Genomic DNA, 17,683 nt, shown 5'->3' on the forward strand with positions numbered 1-17,683 from the left:
AGTAGACTTAATCATTATACTCAAAAGCAACTAAAAAATTAAGTACAAAATGAAGCCATTTGGGTGCTAAATGGAGAAGAAGTTTAAAAATAACAATTTGTACATACTGTGCATTTCTCTCTTCCTAAGTTTTAAGTGATGTGAAATCCATCTGATCAAATCACTTGAAATGTCGAGATGGAGGAATGACACTTCATGTAACAAAGATACAGCATTTCATCAAAAATTATGTTTTTTTTACAGATCATGAATAAATAAATGAATGATGGCCATAAAATTCCTCAGCCTCTCAGATGAATGGTTGTCACAGAAATGTGAAAGCTAACAAAGCAGAAAAATGGCAAAAGAGGGAATATGTCCTAAGGTTTAAGTGGGATTTAGTGCCAAATGCTTTGAAAACATAACTCTCATGGTCTATTACTTTATTTTACATGTCAGTATGTAATGAGAAAAATGATCTAATTTGTTACAGGCTTAAAAGGCTGACTACCCTTTCTTTCCTTCTCCTCCAATTTGCCTATATTTTCTCTCTGTCACCTTCCTGTCTGCCTACATATCTGTGTCCTGCACCCTGCACACATAGTATCAAGTAGAAGAACGGGAAATACATTTGACAGTCTCCAAATTCCAGACTTGAACTCTACATGGTTAAGTATGCCTAATATTGTCTTATATAACCAATACAATCCTCTGAACACTGAATGGAGCATGGAATTTTTTAGAGACACATTTAAAGTAAGAATGGACAAGCTTTTTTAAAGATGGAAAGATTGGAAGATGCTACTTGTGCTCCCAAGTGAAGATATTTGGTGGCAGTTTCAGGAGCAGCATGGACGTCAGTCAAGAGGGTGGAGAAACCCTTTCTGGCGATGCTCCACACCGCTCAGACCACCTTATCCACCATGCTGTCCTCTGGATAACACAGCGGAACAGGACAGACCACAGGTGGATTTAATGACTTCAAAAATACCAACATTTGAGGGACAGTTAATGCCATAAAAGAATTCCTCCAAGGACTGGATATGTGTTGTCCGGAGAGACCAATACATTGCAGATACTTTCTGAAATAGCTGAGGGACCATACACAGAAAACGAATGATTTGGTTACTGTTGTTTTCCAGTGTTTGAAGGGATGTCGGTTTGGATGCTGAGTGATCACCCTGACACAAAGTTTTTCAAAATGCGCACACACATACCTTGTGCTTTCCCGGAGCACCGTCAGAGACAGCTGTGGAGGCTGACAGTGAGGATGGAGTCAAGGGCTATTTGTCCACTAAGTCGGAGCTATTAAGCACTTCAAATGTGGCTAGTGTCATGTGTTTAATTAATGAAGTTTTTGATACCCTTGGCTGAATAAAATATATTACTAAAATTGATTTCACCAGTTTCTTTTGTCTTTGCAATGTGTCTATTAGAAAATTTAAAATTGCAAACGTGGTTTACATTATATTTCTACTGAGCAACATGCTCATCAATTTGGTTTTTGCATATTTAAGATTAATTCAAGAAAGAATTTGTGGCTAAAAAAGTGTTTTAAAACTACTATGCCAGACTTAGTAAGGTAAGGAGAAAAGAGTTTCATCTTACAATGGAATATTATGCAGCAGTTAAATGGAGTGAGGTAAGTGATGTGTCTTAATAGAGATAAGTGAAGGCACATTGTGCACTAACAAAGCAAGTTGCAAATGATAATTAATGAGTTTTAAAATCTACTTTATATGGCTTCTCGGTCTTCTTATATGGCTAAGATCAAGGGTAGTATCTGTTCTTACCAGTTTAAAATCTACTTTATTATACAAGGTAGTACAAAAGTTTATACTTGTGAGTACATAAAACACAGTTTATTCTTATACTGTGCATTAATTATTGTATTATTTTCCATACAAACAGCTGTAAACCTACTTTTTTCCCAGCCTATATATTTTCTAGCATGTGTCTATATGAGGGAGGACCCAAAAAACCATAATTATCTTCTACAGGGCAGGTTCCTTGTGGTATTGGCTTCCCTAACTAGGTGAGTGTTCCAGGAACCCATGTGTATCAGCGTACCAGCTGGTGTTATTGTGGGAGGCTGTGTTCAGCTTCAGTGAATTTTTTTTGAAAACTGTTTTAACATATTTGCTCATTGCATGATGGATGATTTATGAGTGTACCTGCCCACACCACACTGAGTGTTCAGCAGTTTTTGACCAAACACGGCATGACCTCCATGTCCCACCCTCCCTATTCACCCCATCTCACCCCAAACAACTATTTTTTGTTTCCCCAGATGAAAACAGTCCTCAGAGGGAAACATTTTGCCGATGTGGAGGAGGTGAAACAAAAAATGGCAGAAGCACTAAAAGGCATCAAAACTGACAAGTTCAAAAAACTGTTTTAAGCAGTGAAAAAAAATGTCTCAATAGGTATATGAGCATCCAATGGAGAGTACTTTGAAGGTGACTGAAGTTTAAAAGTGTAGGAACAAATACACAATTTTTTATAAATGAATGTCTGCTTGTCTGGGCCTCCCCTCATATGTAATCACCTGGACTAGTGGTGTAGAAGGCTTACACCCACCGGACAGACTGAGAATGGGAAGGCAGTAGGGGAGCTGATGGGGGAGGCTTACTGAGAGGTTGGTAGTATTTACTGAAAGTGAATGCACTATTTAAGGAGAATGTAGCTACACCACTTTATCATCATTATACTCATTATTAATGGTATTAAGCTAGGTAATCTCCAATTCTTTCCAAGCCGTGGCTTTATGATCCAGAAGGGAAAATAATGCCACCGAGAAAAACACATGGAGCAAAGCAGGGGCAGCGCTAAGCTGAAATCAAATTCAGGTAACTACACAGACCAGACAGTTCAGGACATTCACTGCTAACCCAGGCTTCTTGGGATCACCCATCCTCTTACCGGTACAAAGTTACCAATGCCTGAGTCAATGAGGAGCCAAACAACCTACCAAGTTAAACCAAGTGATTAAAAATGAAATGGTAAATTCCAGGGAGTCGCTCAGAAGGTGTGATGCGCTCTGAGCCGCAGAAGCCTTACGTACCCTGATCATCAGCACAGCCTTCCGGATGTCCCGAACGCCGTCGTACACCAGGCGAGAGGCATCGATGAACTCATTCTCCTCAAAGGGTTGAGGGACATTGGCACTCAGGGCTTCAATGGCTACTTCTACTTGTTCGGCAAAGCGTGGCATCACTGGGTTGAACAAAGAAAAGCAGTGGATTAGGCGACCTTTCTCATGCTCCCGTGCACCAGCCCCCGGGTGGGGCAGCAGGCTCTGAGCCTCACAACAATTCCATGGAGCCATGTGTGCACCTGTTCAGTGTGAAGTGAACCCACTTCAGTGGTCTTTGTGCTACTTACTTGCAAGAGGGGAAGCAAACTGTTAATCCATGAATGGTGGTTTATTTAACAGAGCAAGTTTTTAAAACTAGCCTCAGGTAGTACGTTAGAATGTGCAGAAGCTCAGATTTCATGTTATCCTAAATGGAGTTGAATTCCATTTCTGCTAGTTACTAGCTATGAAGCCTTGACCAAGTTTTCTTAACACTTCTAGACCTGTTTCCTTGTCTAAAAAGTAAAATAATAAGGTTCTTCCTTAGGAATCAGTGGGACAATGCATAAAAATGTGTCAGATGGCATTTGGTCTTTAGAAAGCCTCCATAAACATGTGACTGATTTCAGAAGCTAAAGTGATCACTAGTGAGGAGCAGCCCTTAACCTACATGACTTCATAGTAAAGTGTGAATGAAATAATTCAATCAATGTTACTTGTGTCTGAAGTACAGGACTTGGGATGCTGGAGCCGGCGGGATGGCTGTGGAAGGAGGCTTGCGGGAGGACAGTGTCAGAGGAGAGAGGGAAATCCCAAAAGACTTTAGTAGAAAACCTATGTAGAGACTAGCGGGCCGACATGAATCTGATCATTGCATTTTACCAGGACCACCCTGATGTGAAAAAAGATGCATATACACACTTCTAAAATGCTGGCACCTCTTTCTGTAAACGAGGACCCCTACATCTACATTGGAAGTTTGTGGAAAGTAAACTCAGTGGAATGTCTGGAACACTTAAGAAAATGATGCTGATTCACTGATTCTCAAAAATTTTAATTCAATTTGCTCAGCTGTTATCTTGTAACATCAATTCATATGACAAAAGCGGGCCAAGAGAACAATTCATTTATTTACAAGGGCAATCAAATAGAAACATCATTCATCTCCTCCTGTTTCTGAACTTTCATGCCTGATTCGTCTTTATACTCATTTTTATCCTCAGTGGACATTTTAACATCCATTTTAATCCCTAGTGTGAGAAACTCTGACAAATCACTTTACCGTCTAGGGGTTAGAGTATTCAGGACAAAGCATTCCTAGAAAAATGTACTTTTTCTAGGAAAAGTCAAACTATTTTTTTAAAGGAGGGTTAGAGGAAAACAGAATAACTATTCTTTCAATAGAAATTATCAAAACCAAAGCATGAATTGGGTGAATTTCCCTCTGTGAGCAAATTAGTTCTCTACTATTTGACTTTTTCATTGTGGCTTTTTATCTGCTTTTATATTAGAGGAATTCGGGGAATTTTGAGCTGTACTGCCTCAAATATGGATCCAATGAAAATATATTTCTAATAATCACCACATTCAACTCGGGCCACTTCAGTTACCTATTCCTGCTGGGAGTAAACTCTTCTACCCTCAGCAGTCTAGGTAATTGAAATCGACCTCCTTATGCATGAAAACATCTTTGTAGGTATTTGGAAATTTCACAAGTACTTTTCCTGAATTCAATTACAAATTCCCTTTTTTCATAAACTAAAAATTCTGAATCATATTAATCCCATTCCATTTTATGCTTAAGCTGCCAATCATGACCCTCGGCAACTTTACATATTGATGTGATACCATCAGTAGCACTTAGCTGTACAAATTTGCATCCCTGTTGTGTAACTAACAAAGGATCAGTAATCCTACATGCACACAACATAAACACTCCTGCAAATCAATAAGGAAAAAAAGAAGAAAAATAGACAAAAGTGTAGAACAGGCCAATTCACAGAAAAAGAAACCCTATGTTATGGACAAACACATAATAAGATACTTGACTTCTCTAATTAAAAAAAAATATGGTGTAAACAATGATATAATTTCATAATAATATCCATCTTATTGTGAATATAGACAAAAGGGAAGCCTTCTGTTGTAGATGGAGTGAAAATTGGTACATATAATTTTGGCAAACACTTTGACAAAAATATAATGAAGCAAGCCGGTCCCGACCAGGGAGTTGCGACAGTATCTGGAGCGTGGCCAAATGCCGACCTATAAAGACATACTGAGTAGGAGGCTGGGTATATTGGAGTCAGAGCGGGTCTTTGTGTCTGTCTGGTTACAGTGGTTTCTTCTTCATATGTTATGTACTTAAGAGTTAATAAGAAGAGTTAGGTAAAACCTGGGAATAAAAATAATTGAGGGCTCTTTCAACAGACTTTCTGCAAGTTCTATTCTGAATCCCCAAAATTGGGGGGGTGGGGGACCACTGTAAGCTGCTCACTCCAGGCTCACAGGCAGTACACCTGAGTGGGTCAAAATGGACTGAAGGGTGTAATCAGGGAACACCAGCATATTAAAGTAAGTCCAGAGGTCAAAGTTTTGTCTGAGAAAACCAAACTGAAGAGAGATGTAATTTACAAGAAGTTTTAAAATACACAAAGCATTCTTGTTCAGTTTAAGCCATATGCATCTTTATTATGCATGAATAATAATAATATTTGAAAGGATGTATACCACCTTAAGTATAGTGGTTACCTTTGAGAGGGAAAGGAGAGACATGGGATTAAGTAGACCACTTAAGGAGGCCTCAAGTGTATCTTAACTCTAAAAATTGTGATTAGAATATGACAAAATGTTAATATTTGTTACACAGGTGAAGGATGATGTCAGTTATATCAGTCTCTGTTCCTTTTGTATATTTGAATCTTTTCATAATTCAAATATTTAAAAAGAGATCAATGTATTATCTTCAAGGCTGTACTTACAGAGTAAGGCTCTGAAAAAATAAAGTCCCAGCTCATGGTTAAGAACATAATAAAAATTAATTTGATAACAGTATTAAGTGAGGAATTCCCTCAGAACTTGTGCCTGATCAAAGGCTCAATATTCAGCCTTAACAAGTGACAGCTGGGACACTGACTTAGGGCATACCCACCTCCTAGACCCCAGCTCCTAAGCACGTACCTCTATTTGCAGGAGGAGATTTGATAGAGTCTAAAAGGGAGAGCAGCACTGTGTGTTACTTTGGGGTTTTTGTGCAGGGTCACCCTGAAGAAGATTTGGGGAGGAGGAACATGCAGGAAGTGACATGCTCTCTTTTCTTCCTGCCTCTAGGCCTGAGTCTGCCCAAGGGAGAGAGAGGAGAGCTAGAATCTAAAGACACCATTTTCATAACAGATGCACTGGGGCCTAAAACATACCCAGTGCTGCTCTGAAACCCTAAGTTTGGAGAAGGGACTTTTATTTGCTCCAGCATGGAGTGCAGAATCGCTCTAGGGATACTTAGAAGGACATGGTCTTTGTATGAACAACAGTGTTGATGATACGGCATCTTTAGAAGAGGCAAAAACAAGGCCTTCTAAAGAGGTAGAAACAGATAATACTATAATCTTCCCAGGTGAAAAATGGTGGAAAAAGAGCTGTAAAATCCTTAGTTTCCAAATGAGGGCTCTGAGTACAATTTAGCCATAATATTCCAATGACCTTGTTATACTCCACAAGCTGGCAAAACCTAGAATTTGAACTTAATCTAATTTGATTTTGTTTACTGTCACTGACAAGACATCTATTTTTCTTACCGCAAGTCAGGGTTTTTCTGGGTCTGACCCTTTAGCAAGTCTTTCTCCATGCTCACTTCCAAAGTGCATTAAATAATTATTGCTTTAGGAATTGGTCAACTGCTAATGCTCTTTAACCAGCATACTTTTGCTCTCCACATTGTTGTTCTCTTTCTGTTTTAGTTTTATCTTTGTTTGTAAAAGTGATAAGAGAGAAAAACCAAAGTTTATAGAACAATCCATCTTGACAGAACCTCAGTTGTTAGTTTAACTATGAATTCTTCCAATACTTCAATAGGGTCTGAAAAATTAAATACCCCCAAAGTAACACTGAGGTAGAAAAAAGCCCCAAACTTCTTCGAATATGAGGCTGATTCTGCTTCCCACTAATTAGGACAACACACAGCACTAGCTTTGCAATTCACACATTATATATTAACAGAGTTTCTGATATAGAATTATATAAATAGAAGCTTTTTTCTACTTTCTGAATTACATCCAAAAAAGTTTAGACACCACTTTACTGTTATTTATCAGAACTCCTGGAATGCTTTTAATAGCTTATGTCCTGAAAGGTAGATCAAAGTTAGAAATGAACTTTTAAATTCTCACTGTACTTTTGTATGCAGAGTGCACACTGGGCCACAGAATGATGACATTCCCGAGTAATGAAATCAGAGCTCAGGATGCATATAAAAATCAAGGTCGTCTCATTCTAGTGTTGAGATCCTAAGCCAGAGGTGAGAAAGATCTGGACTGAATCCTCCTGAGACTTCAGAGGTGAAGTTTCAGAGCATAGGGTGAGTCAGTAAAACGAATGAAAAGTTGTGCTAAAGATGCAAATAGGACTGCTGACAACCTAAGAGCAAAATCCAAGGTGAACTAGAGGCAGTGAAAATGAACACCAACCAACCACAGCTTCTGAGCAACTGTCTGAAAGGTCCACACCCAGCTTTATAGGTTCCAATGATTCCCTTTGATAGAGTGGGATACAAACATCTGACACCTGCCTATAGTTCCTAGTTCTCTCTCATCTCCCCATCTCTTCCAACACATATGCAAATGTTCCAATTGGACTGAATTACTCCTATGTCTACTAATTCGACACAGAGATATACCATGCTATACCAGCATGTCCATGATCAATTTATTCCCTCATACTGACATGTATTCTTTATCTTTTGGCTCAGTAAATTTCTCCTCAATCTTCAATATCCAGTTTATAATTGACTTCCATCGTGAAGTCTTCCTTAGTCCACATCTCAAAGTTGGCAGTTCTTACAATTATACAGCATCCTAATTATGTATGCATCATTAGAGTACTTAGAACACTATAGTGGGATTGTTTGACATCTCCGTGTGTCAACTTTTTCATACAGAAGTCCCTGTTAGTCAGAGATCATCTCTTCTTCATTCTTTGCATGTTAAGCCCTCATCGTACTTCTGGCACAGTTAATCTATCCAGTTGGGAGAAGTGAAAAAATGGGATATAAGGAAGAATTCACTTGCCATCGAGTATTTCAATAACAAAATGAGCAGTATTACATTTCACATACTAAATGTCTCTTTCTTGCCCATTATTTCATATTAGTTCAGTAATTATATTAAAGAGTTTCATGAGTCATTAACCAAATTATTAGTGAGCATTCCAGGTTTGGTCTCCAGGGACCTTTCAGAGAGTTAAGCTCAGAATCTTTTCATAAGTACCTGAGGAGGATCTTCACCACAAAGCATGGAGAAAATTAATTATTGTATCCTTGACTAGTTCACCAAGGCCAAACCAGCATATCTTGTATTTCTAGGAGTCACCCAATTGTGGTGGTACAGTCAACCACCATACTCTCTTAAGTGTGCTCCTTATAAAACGTTATTACTTCAGATAGAGAAAATAGACGGGGCTCCAGTTCTAAAGAAAGAACCAATCTACTAAGTGTTAAGAGAAAATAGAAAAATAAGAACATTTGAAAAAAAATCTAGAAAGATAATAAAATTTCAGGACTAGGAAGAATTATGGCCAATTCCAATACAAGAATAAGTACATTATACTTCTTTCCTACCCACCACTAATAGTTATTATGCCTCCATTTTAACAGTTGAAATTAGGTAAAGAATTAGGTTTTATTAGAGTAATTGGAGCCAGAAAGTATTAATTTGGAGAGAGACTCTGGGGGCAACTCCACTATGCCCCTAAGGCAGGAAAGTATTGTGTGATGTTATTTCTATAGGTAGTGCATTCTTTCCCCCAAATGGTGTTACACTGTTAAGACATTTTATTCAAGTGTACTCAATCAGATGCTAGGCAAGAGAAGAAAGTGTGAAGGACAGTATGATCTAAACCACTGGGGCCTGAATTTGCCCAAAGCAAAGTCTGACGGGCATTTACAAGGCTCTGGGTGTACCGCGATAGTTCAGCGCGCCCACGAAGCATCACCACTTAGAGTGGAGCCTGTTGGACTCTGAAGCGTCAAGTCATACTCATTGTACAATCCATACTCACTGAAGGTGTGACACACTTGCTGCTTTGGCACCACTCAAAAATAGTGGAGGAAACACCACAGAAGCTAGCCAATGTTTTGTGTTAGTTCAGTAGTTTTAGTAAAGACCTTCATGGCCATTAAGTTATTAGAGAAAGTTCTAGGGTTACTGCACCCCCAAACAGGGAATTTTTCAAAATGCTAAGTTCAGAATTTTTTTAAGGCTGCTTGGGTTCCTACCTATTGGGCAAGAAGTACATAATCAAATGAATCTGTAATTCTACTTCATGGAGAGTGGCTGTTTCATTTCTATATGTAATGTACTATAGACCCATGGACGTCCACTAGATGTAAAGGCTTTCCAGAAGGTGAAAGAGCAGCCAGAATCTTGTTGACTCACTTGGCTAGGATTTCCTGCATTATCTGGAACTTCCACTTCTCATTCTGATTTTGCACATTTTCTCTAATCCTGCTTGACTTCCATTCCCACTGGCTATATAGCTTCTAGGATTCTGAAGTTAAAGTTTGAATCTCTGAACTTAAGTGATATTTTCCTTAGTGATATTAGTATTTTGCCTACACTTTGATATGTACTGATGTCAGGTTTTTTTTTCTTTCCTTTGAATTATGTACCAACTTTATCATGTTTCTCTGTACAATTCCTCGAATCTGTCCTTCTCTGCTCCATCTCCCCTGTCCAATCACCTTGAGCCAATTTTACTTTTCCCTTCCCCACTATCTAACTCTGCTATTTTCTGGTGTCCTTTTGAGAGATCTTGAGACAGTGGCACTCAGCTAAGCTGTGGCCAGCTTTCCGGTCCATATAAAACAATAATATTTATAATGATATTAATTCATAAATATTTGGGGTAATTTGTTACACAGCAATAGATAACTAATAGAGTATGCTATGCCATAAGTAGAAATATCAGTAAAAATAGTTATTTGTACATTAAAATTTCTGCTCAATTATAGCAAGTATCATTGGCGTAGGTTTCTTTTTCATCTAAGCATTGGGTCCAGCCAGAAGTATAATTAAATCTTACCGTTTCATTCTGTACAAGTTAACTAATATGAACCTCAGTTATTTATGAAACAGAGATAATGATAGAGGTCCCTCAGGATTTACATTAAGTTAAAAAATAATGCATTTAACAAAATTTTTATACTGTGTAGGCAGTACTTTAGCCACTGGACGTAGAGTGACAAAACGAAGTGATCTTTCCTTCAAGGCACACAAAAATGACACATGTGCACAATGCTGACCACTGGGTCTGACACATAAAAGACTCACAGTAGATGGTTCTTGCAACTGTCTTCACACCAGGACCCTCTGTGTCTACCCAGCCATGTACCCTTTTCACTGCTTACAGCGGGCAAAATCAGCCAGTCTCCTTTGGATAAAATCTGAAGGTACAACTACATGATTTACCCCCAAAAGTACACCTTGTGGAAGTAAATTGAAAATAGCGTACTGATGAGTGCTGAAATTTCTGAAAATTGAGAAGTTGCAACAATTTATGTTAAAAACAAGATATCCCTGCTTTTATGCCCCTCTCCTTAGCGGGTCCATATCATCCTTCTGATGACTTTGCACTTTTAATAATACATTTCCTATACTATCTGTCATTGGGGGTAGATTTTATAAACTTACCCCTAGAATTTTCCTTTTTGTCTTGATTGCCAGAAAGGTCAGTCAGTGTTAAACATTGTATTCCATTATAACCTCACCAGATCCATGAGGAAAAAGAATCTCTAAAAGTTAAGAGACTTCGCCAAAAATAAAAATTAAAACCTAGCTTCTCAAGGTCAAACAAAACAATTTTTCTAAAACACCTCCCAGCTTAATCTAATATTCTTGTGAAACTACTTCTCTTCTATCTCAAAGTTATACTACTTTATTGTATATTAATGGATTTACTGGATTTGAATCTTGAGAATCTGCAAATGCATTTTGAAATGTGGTAGTGAGAGTGTGGAAATACTAGTTAAATACTTTCTCTAAATTTAAATTCCACTGTCTAGACCAATGATACGCTACGTCTCGCAGTGCTTTCTCTTCATAACTCTTCATCAGATTAGAGGGTGTTGGTCACTGCAAGCCAGGAGCAGAGACAAAAGCTGCCCAGCTTAATCTGCTTCTCACTCCCCGGTGACTATTTGCTTTGTCTTTCTACCTTTCCAGACGACCATTGGCATCATTCTGGCTACTCCTAATTCTTTCATCTTTGTGTTTTCTTGGACTTTGTTTCATTAGAGTCAGTCATCTGTTCCCTCTGAGGGAGTTCCTAAAGGCTTCCATTTTCATCAGCTCTTGTTTGGAAAATTATAATGTACATTTTAAACATCAAAATCGAATTCAAGTTCCAGAAGGCCATACATAACCCATGAGCTGAATTGTTTGATGAAAGATGAAAAAGCACTGCCTAGAAAAAGGGGGGAAATATCCTCTAAATTCCATTCACGATAACTACGTAAGAGAATCAGGGAACATCCATCTGCTCTTGTCTAGACACAAATTCCTTTCCCTCAGGATAGAAAATGCTTGCTTGGAAAGTTTTCTTATATTTTAAAATAAGCATTTCAAAAATAATTGCAAATGGTTTGTAAGTTACAAGGAAGGATGGCACAGTGAAGCTTAAGGAAGGGATAAAGAATCGAACACGATGCCTTATTTAGCTTACAGAGGTTTCTGGAAACCAAGCTTGATAAATATAGTTAAATTTGGCATCTGTGAGGTTTAAAATATTAAGATGTAGTAAAATAATTGCTAAAAATATATTGCACATAAGTTAACAGATTTTGATCATTAGGCTCGTAATTTTTAAAAGGGATACAGTCACCAAAATAAGGTATTACTGTCAGTTATGTTTTTCATTTATATTAATAAAACTATTTTAAACTTCGAATCTAGTTAAGGTTGGAAGAAATGAAGAGGTGCTCTTAAATATCAGGGGGTTAAAATTTAATTAGGAAGCAAAACACACACACACACACACACACACACACCCTGGAGGGAAAGGTGGAGAGAGCACAGATATATACATTAACACAGAGAAAAGGGCAAACAAAGGGTTTGCACCACGGAACAGTATATGTCAGTTGCCTGATGAAAGACATAGATGATAAGAGTAATGGGGGGCACAGAGGAGTAGGATTGGTGGAAGACTTGACCTACAAGAATGAAACTAGCCAGTGCTAGGGAATAGGTAAAATGCAAAAAGACAAACCAGGTGTGGGGGGTGTTATTTGGGGATCATTTTGACCAGAATAAATAGAACTTCTCTCGTTCTTATATCTGTGTTATTTCAGGTTCTCCAGCTTTTTCCTAATCAAACTATTTCTGGAATATACCAGTGATGTGTCACATGTGCTCCCAAACAAGTGATTGTCAGCATATTCTTCCCTTCTTTGATTCAAACACCTGTCACTGATTGGGCAGATATTCTAGAGGAAGGGAACTCACTAACACCTCTGTCCTGCACAATTAATACATCCTGGACACCAGCCCCAGCAGAGGCCATCAGTGTTGGTATCCCCCGCATGATGCAATATGCAGGTCCGTCCTCCACTCCACTGTCCCTGTCGCTACCATGGATGCTGGTCCCCAGGGCCCTAGAAATGACAAAGAACTACCGTGTCCTGTGCAGTCCCCAGAATTCTGAATCCACGGTATGGTCTCTGCAGAACTGGACATTCATGTTCTTCATTTTAGTTTTACTCTGACAGCTGGGCACAGGAAAGCGCTGTCTCTTCCACTACGTTGCTCTAAACTTAAGGCACATAAATATGTAACTGTGAGCCTTCCTAAGTGCACCCTATTTCCACATCTGTTTCCTTACTAGAGGGTTATTATCGGGATAAGATTGTGTATCTTATTGTGTCTTATTAAGTTGTGTTTTCCTGGGTGGTTCTTCGACTCCTTATGCTGAGAGAGCTGGACATGTCTGAGTTCTAGCAGAAAAGATTACTGATGAACAAGCCAAAATAGAAAAAATAGTATCATGTTTCTTCATGGCCAGAGCTTTGTGACTGGTAACCTGATTCAAAGGATGAATCAATAACAGTCCTAAGATAGTAAAACAAACCTGTAAATTTCCAGGTTATCTCTCCCAGAGAAATGTGTTCACATTTCATAAGGAGATAAAAACAGGCGCGATTATATTCCAAAGGGTTTTAATAACATGGGTACCTTTCCTTGATGAGTTCATTAATGTTAAAGAGTAAAGCTTTCTCTCCTCTTACAAGGGGAGAAAAGCAGCTGAGCACCAGTTCCTTTACAAGGTCCCAGAATCATAATTCCTTGGTGCCACTCCTATAGTATGGGCCTCCCTGTGTGTGCAGATTTCATCTGCCCTCATCACATGGCTTGGGAAGAAGGATGAAGCCTGGGGAACTGGCAAGGTTACTGCTCTAATTAGTACGTTTTTTTCTCTGAGCCAGAAACCTTACATTTGCTTTTAGGATAAAATAAATATATGTATTGAAAACCATCAGTCAAATCCCTACAATACCTAGAGTATATAGGTTTCAGTCAAACAGAAAGGACTTTAAGACAAACTACACATTGCCTGTTTAAGGACTATTAAGTGGATAAGATTTTGTTCTTATTCCTCCTACACTTCTGACTTTCCACCACTACAAATACCACAACCACCAATAAGACATTTCCTCCACATCACAATCCTTTGACCTTTCTGAGAGAAATACTTTGTACCAATAGTAAGAGCCCTATTAAAATATATATATTAGGATGTCTAGGTTGAACGACCACAGCCATTACAGCTTCTGTGGAAATTTCTTCCTTTCATAATCAAATTTCACGGTCGATTATGGAGAAGTGAACTTAGACAGTAACAGGCCTTTTTAGCTATAATAGCTAAAGCTTTCTGTCCTCCCAATAAGCTGTTCCTACCAGGGCATTCTGATACTGATCTTGCTTCAGTCCACACCCACATATCTAGTCCCATATTTAGGCAGATCATGTATACCTGTCCAATCATATAACTGAATTCCTCTAGCAAAAGAAATCAGCCCATGGGGAACAAGCATACCCCAAGTAACCAGGCAGATTGCTTCCCTTTAATATGTAGAAAGGAGGAGGAAAAGAAGTCTCCATATTTATCCTGAAATCTTGAGCTGACATATGAATATTCTCTACTAAAAAAGAAAAGAAAGGTAATTTCCTAAGTTTTTATTTTCATTTATTCAATAGATATATATTAAATGCTAATTATATGATAGGCACTGAGAGAAATACCCAACTCTGGGAACAATCTAGTTGTGAATCATTCACACTAAAGAGAACATATTAAATGCCAAAAGACTAATAAAGGGCGGTCCCTATTGTCTGCAGCTGAAACTTGAGTCAGATCTTAAAGGATGAGCTCAATACACAGATGTAGAGAAAGAGAAAACACAGAACATCACAGGAAGGAGCATGGGAACAGCATGGGTCTGTTTTGCTTGAAGAATAAGAATACACCTGTCTAGATGAACCAGAGGTGTTCTTTAACTTTTTTAATGACGTGTTTACAAAGATGTTTATGGAGGATTCATGGGCAATAATTGTCCGTGTTAAGCATGGTCACCAGGAAGCAAGTAGACAGTGACACATATATTCCCAAGATCGGCAATATTGACCATTCTTAGATGACAAAACATCAGCCAGTATATGAAAAACTGAGGCCCAGAGGCATTACCTAACTTGTGTAAGGTCACAGTTAGTTGGCAGAGATCAAGGAATTGAGTTCTTCTGATTCCTAACCTGAATTCACTCTACTACTGAATTCATTATACTGAGATGCAATGGTACCCCTCATTACTACTTCCAGTTTGGGTGCTTCCAATTTGCTGATCCTCTTCCATTTTCTAGGTAAAATATATACAAATAATGTTAAGAAATCTTTTGTTTTTATAAAAACTTTACAGAAACATAAAATTAAAAATTGTACCATCTCTACTAAGTGAAAAAAGCTAAGCTACATACTGTGTGATTCCAACTATATGACATTCTAGAAATGGCAAAACTATGGAGACAGTATAAAGATCAGTGGTTGCCAGGGAGTTGGGACAGGGAGAGGGATGATTAGATGGAGAGAGAGTATTTTTAGGACAGTGAGACATACACAGCATGATTACATAAAGATGGACACATGTCACTGCACATTACTCAAACCCACAGAATATATAACATGGAAAGGTAACTGTCCTTTAAACTATGGACTTCAGATGATTACGATGTGTCAATGTAGGCTCACCAATTGCCCTGACAGGGGATATCCATAATGGGGACACTATGCACATGTGCAATCAAGGGGCATACAGAAAATATCTGTATCTTCACTGTTTCTCTGAGCATTAAACTGTTCTAAAAAGAATAAAGTCTTAATAAAAATTATGCCATCTGTTTGGCCCACGTGTTCTCCAAAACAATGAAATTTTAATTTCTGCCTATACAGTACTTAATAACATAGAATCCCATTAAAAATACTTTATTTTTCTATTTCTTCTGTTTTTGTCCGCACTGAAGCAGGAACTGCTGGCAGAATCTCAAAGATCTCTCAACCTCATCACATACACATTGCCACGAACTTGCATCAACTATCAAATTTAAAAATGACATTTCAATATAATCTGTTCCGTGAAGAATGAGCTGCTCTTTACATATCTGAATATGATATCACTGAATGTATTTAAGCCCCACTCAACCTTCTGCTGTAACCTGACTCTAAGTAAGATCTCTGAAGACGGGCCTGGTCAAGCATGTGCTTACTACCAAGCTGCTGACGGTTATAATTCAGGTTTTATTGAAGAGCCTATCAAATATGTAAGCATGTAATGGGGCTGATGAAGACTGAGTTCATTGTGTTTTCATCAGCCTAGATTACTTTTATAAAAAATAAATAGGTATAATATTGCCCTTGAATTTCAGCATCCTCATAATCCACAAAATGTGTCCTCTAATTTAACTCAGCCTTCGGATGAACACAAAAAGCACTCTTCGGCAAAGAACGGTCTTTTGCTCGCTCTCAGTTCCTAGCCACTCAACCAAGGCAGTCAAGTGGTAAAGTGAGAGTTTCTCTACCAAGACCCACCCCTGCATCATTTATGTGTCTAAACGGGGGCTGGCCTGTGTTTGCAAACCCCTTCAGCAGCAAATTCTGCTCTAGTCAAAAGGTTTTGGACAATCTGCCTTTTTTAGCTGCTTCTTTGTAATACAGGCCTAGTCCACTCCCTTCACCATGCCCTATGGTCACAACACCTGATTTTCATTTTTCCTTGTTTAACTTGCCCCTCTTTGGGGAAATTTCTTCCCCTTAGGGCAGTTATTTTCAATGGGGTTACAATCTCCCAAGAACATGTGGCAATATCTAGTGACATTTAGTTGTCACCACTTGGTGGGGAATAGGGAGGAGGTCCTACAAGCATCTAGTGGGTTGAGGCCAGGGGTGCTACTAAGCATCCTATAATGCACAGGTTGGAAACTTCTGCCTTGTGGTCTTGAATCTAACAACTCAGATATAAAATGTAGCAGATCCTTGTAGGTTGTAAAAAGGCAAAAGAAAACATGCCATTTTGTCTTCCATGTGCTGGACTCCTTTCCTTTTTTTCACCCTTCTTGGTACATTCCCTCCTTGAACAATGCCATTATGTTCTCTTCCCAAAACACAGTGTGCTCTGAGGACAAAGTCTGATAGGTTCAGATTTTAAACAGTGACCAATTCAATGTGGCTGTAAATTTTGTTTTTAAAAAATCGAGAACAAAATATTAGCCCAAACATAGAAACTTGGGTATTAGTGATAGGCATATGAGTTTTTATTTTGAGGGTAGATGTCTCCTTAGCATAGCCAGAACCTTACAAGAGGACTAATTCATTTGAGAATATATATATAATATATATAAATATATGTATATATGTATGTATAATATATATGCACACATATAATATATATGTGTGTGTATGTGTATATATATCTATATATTTTTTCTTTCCAACAAAACTCTGCACAACAGTAATCACAGATCTGAGCCCACGGTCTTCCTCAAACTCCACGTGTCTAGTACATTCTCAACAATTCTAATTAGCAACCAATGAGTTAACGGCCAACAATTTTGCCTTCATTTCTTTAACAACCTCTCTAGTTACACATAAAGAACCAATTCTGTTCCTGTTTAGAAAAGATAAGAACAGTTGGTGAGAGAAGCAAAAGAATTCATATACCTTGTATATTCTAATTCTTGGCCTACTAACATCCACTTTTCCTTGACATGTATTTTTGTATTTGCTACTGCAGTTGTGTACAAACTGTCTATTTTAATATTTTCTACCCAGTTACTTTCCTAGTTATCTTTGATAGATCCTGAAAAAGAGAATATA

The 17,683-nt window shown here is 38.2% G+C and overlaps 1 protein-coding gene and 1 non-coding gene across 5 annotated transcripts in view; one reads left to right on the forward strand and one right to left on the reverse strand.

Annotated features, from left to right (window-relative positions):
- The window catches only part of CTNNA2 (catenin alpha 2), a 1,072,448-nt gene that overhangs the window by 70,658 nt on the left and 984,107 nt on the right, over positions 1-17,683 (reverse strand). For all 4 annotated transcript variants that reach the window (XM_053924989.1, XM_053924987.1, XM_053924988.2 and 1 more), the window contains one exon: positions 3,044-3,195. In XM_053924989.1, the coding sequence (XP_053780964.1) occupies positions 3,044-3,195 (152 nt within the window). The remainder of the gene's footprint in view (positions 1-3,043; positions 3,196-17,683) is intronic.
- LOC112303132 (U2 spliceosomal RNA) lies at positions 1,719-1,901 on the forward strand. Its single transcript, XR_002974619.1, has one exon. It is a non-coding gene; the product is annotated as a U2 spliceosomal RNA (small nuclear RNA).

This window comes from Desmodus rotundus, chromosome 5 (assembly GCF_022682495.2).
Source record: "Desmodus rotundus isolate HL8 chromosome 5, HLdesRot8A.1, whole genome shotgun sequence".
In the NCBI taxonomy this organism is placed as follows: Eukaryota; Metazoa; Chordata; class Mammalia; order Chiroptera; family Phyllostomidae; genus Desmodus; species Desmodus rotundus.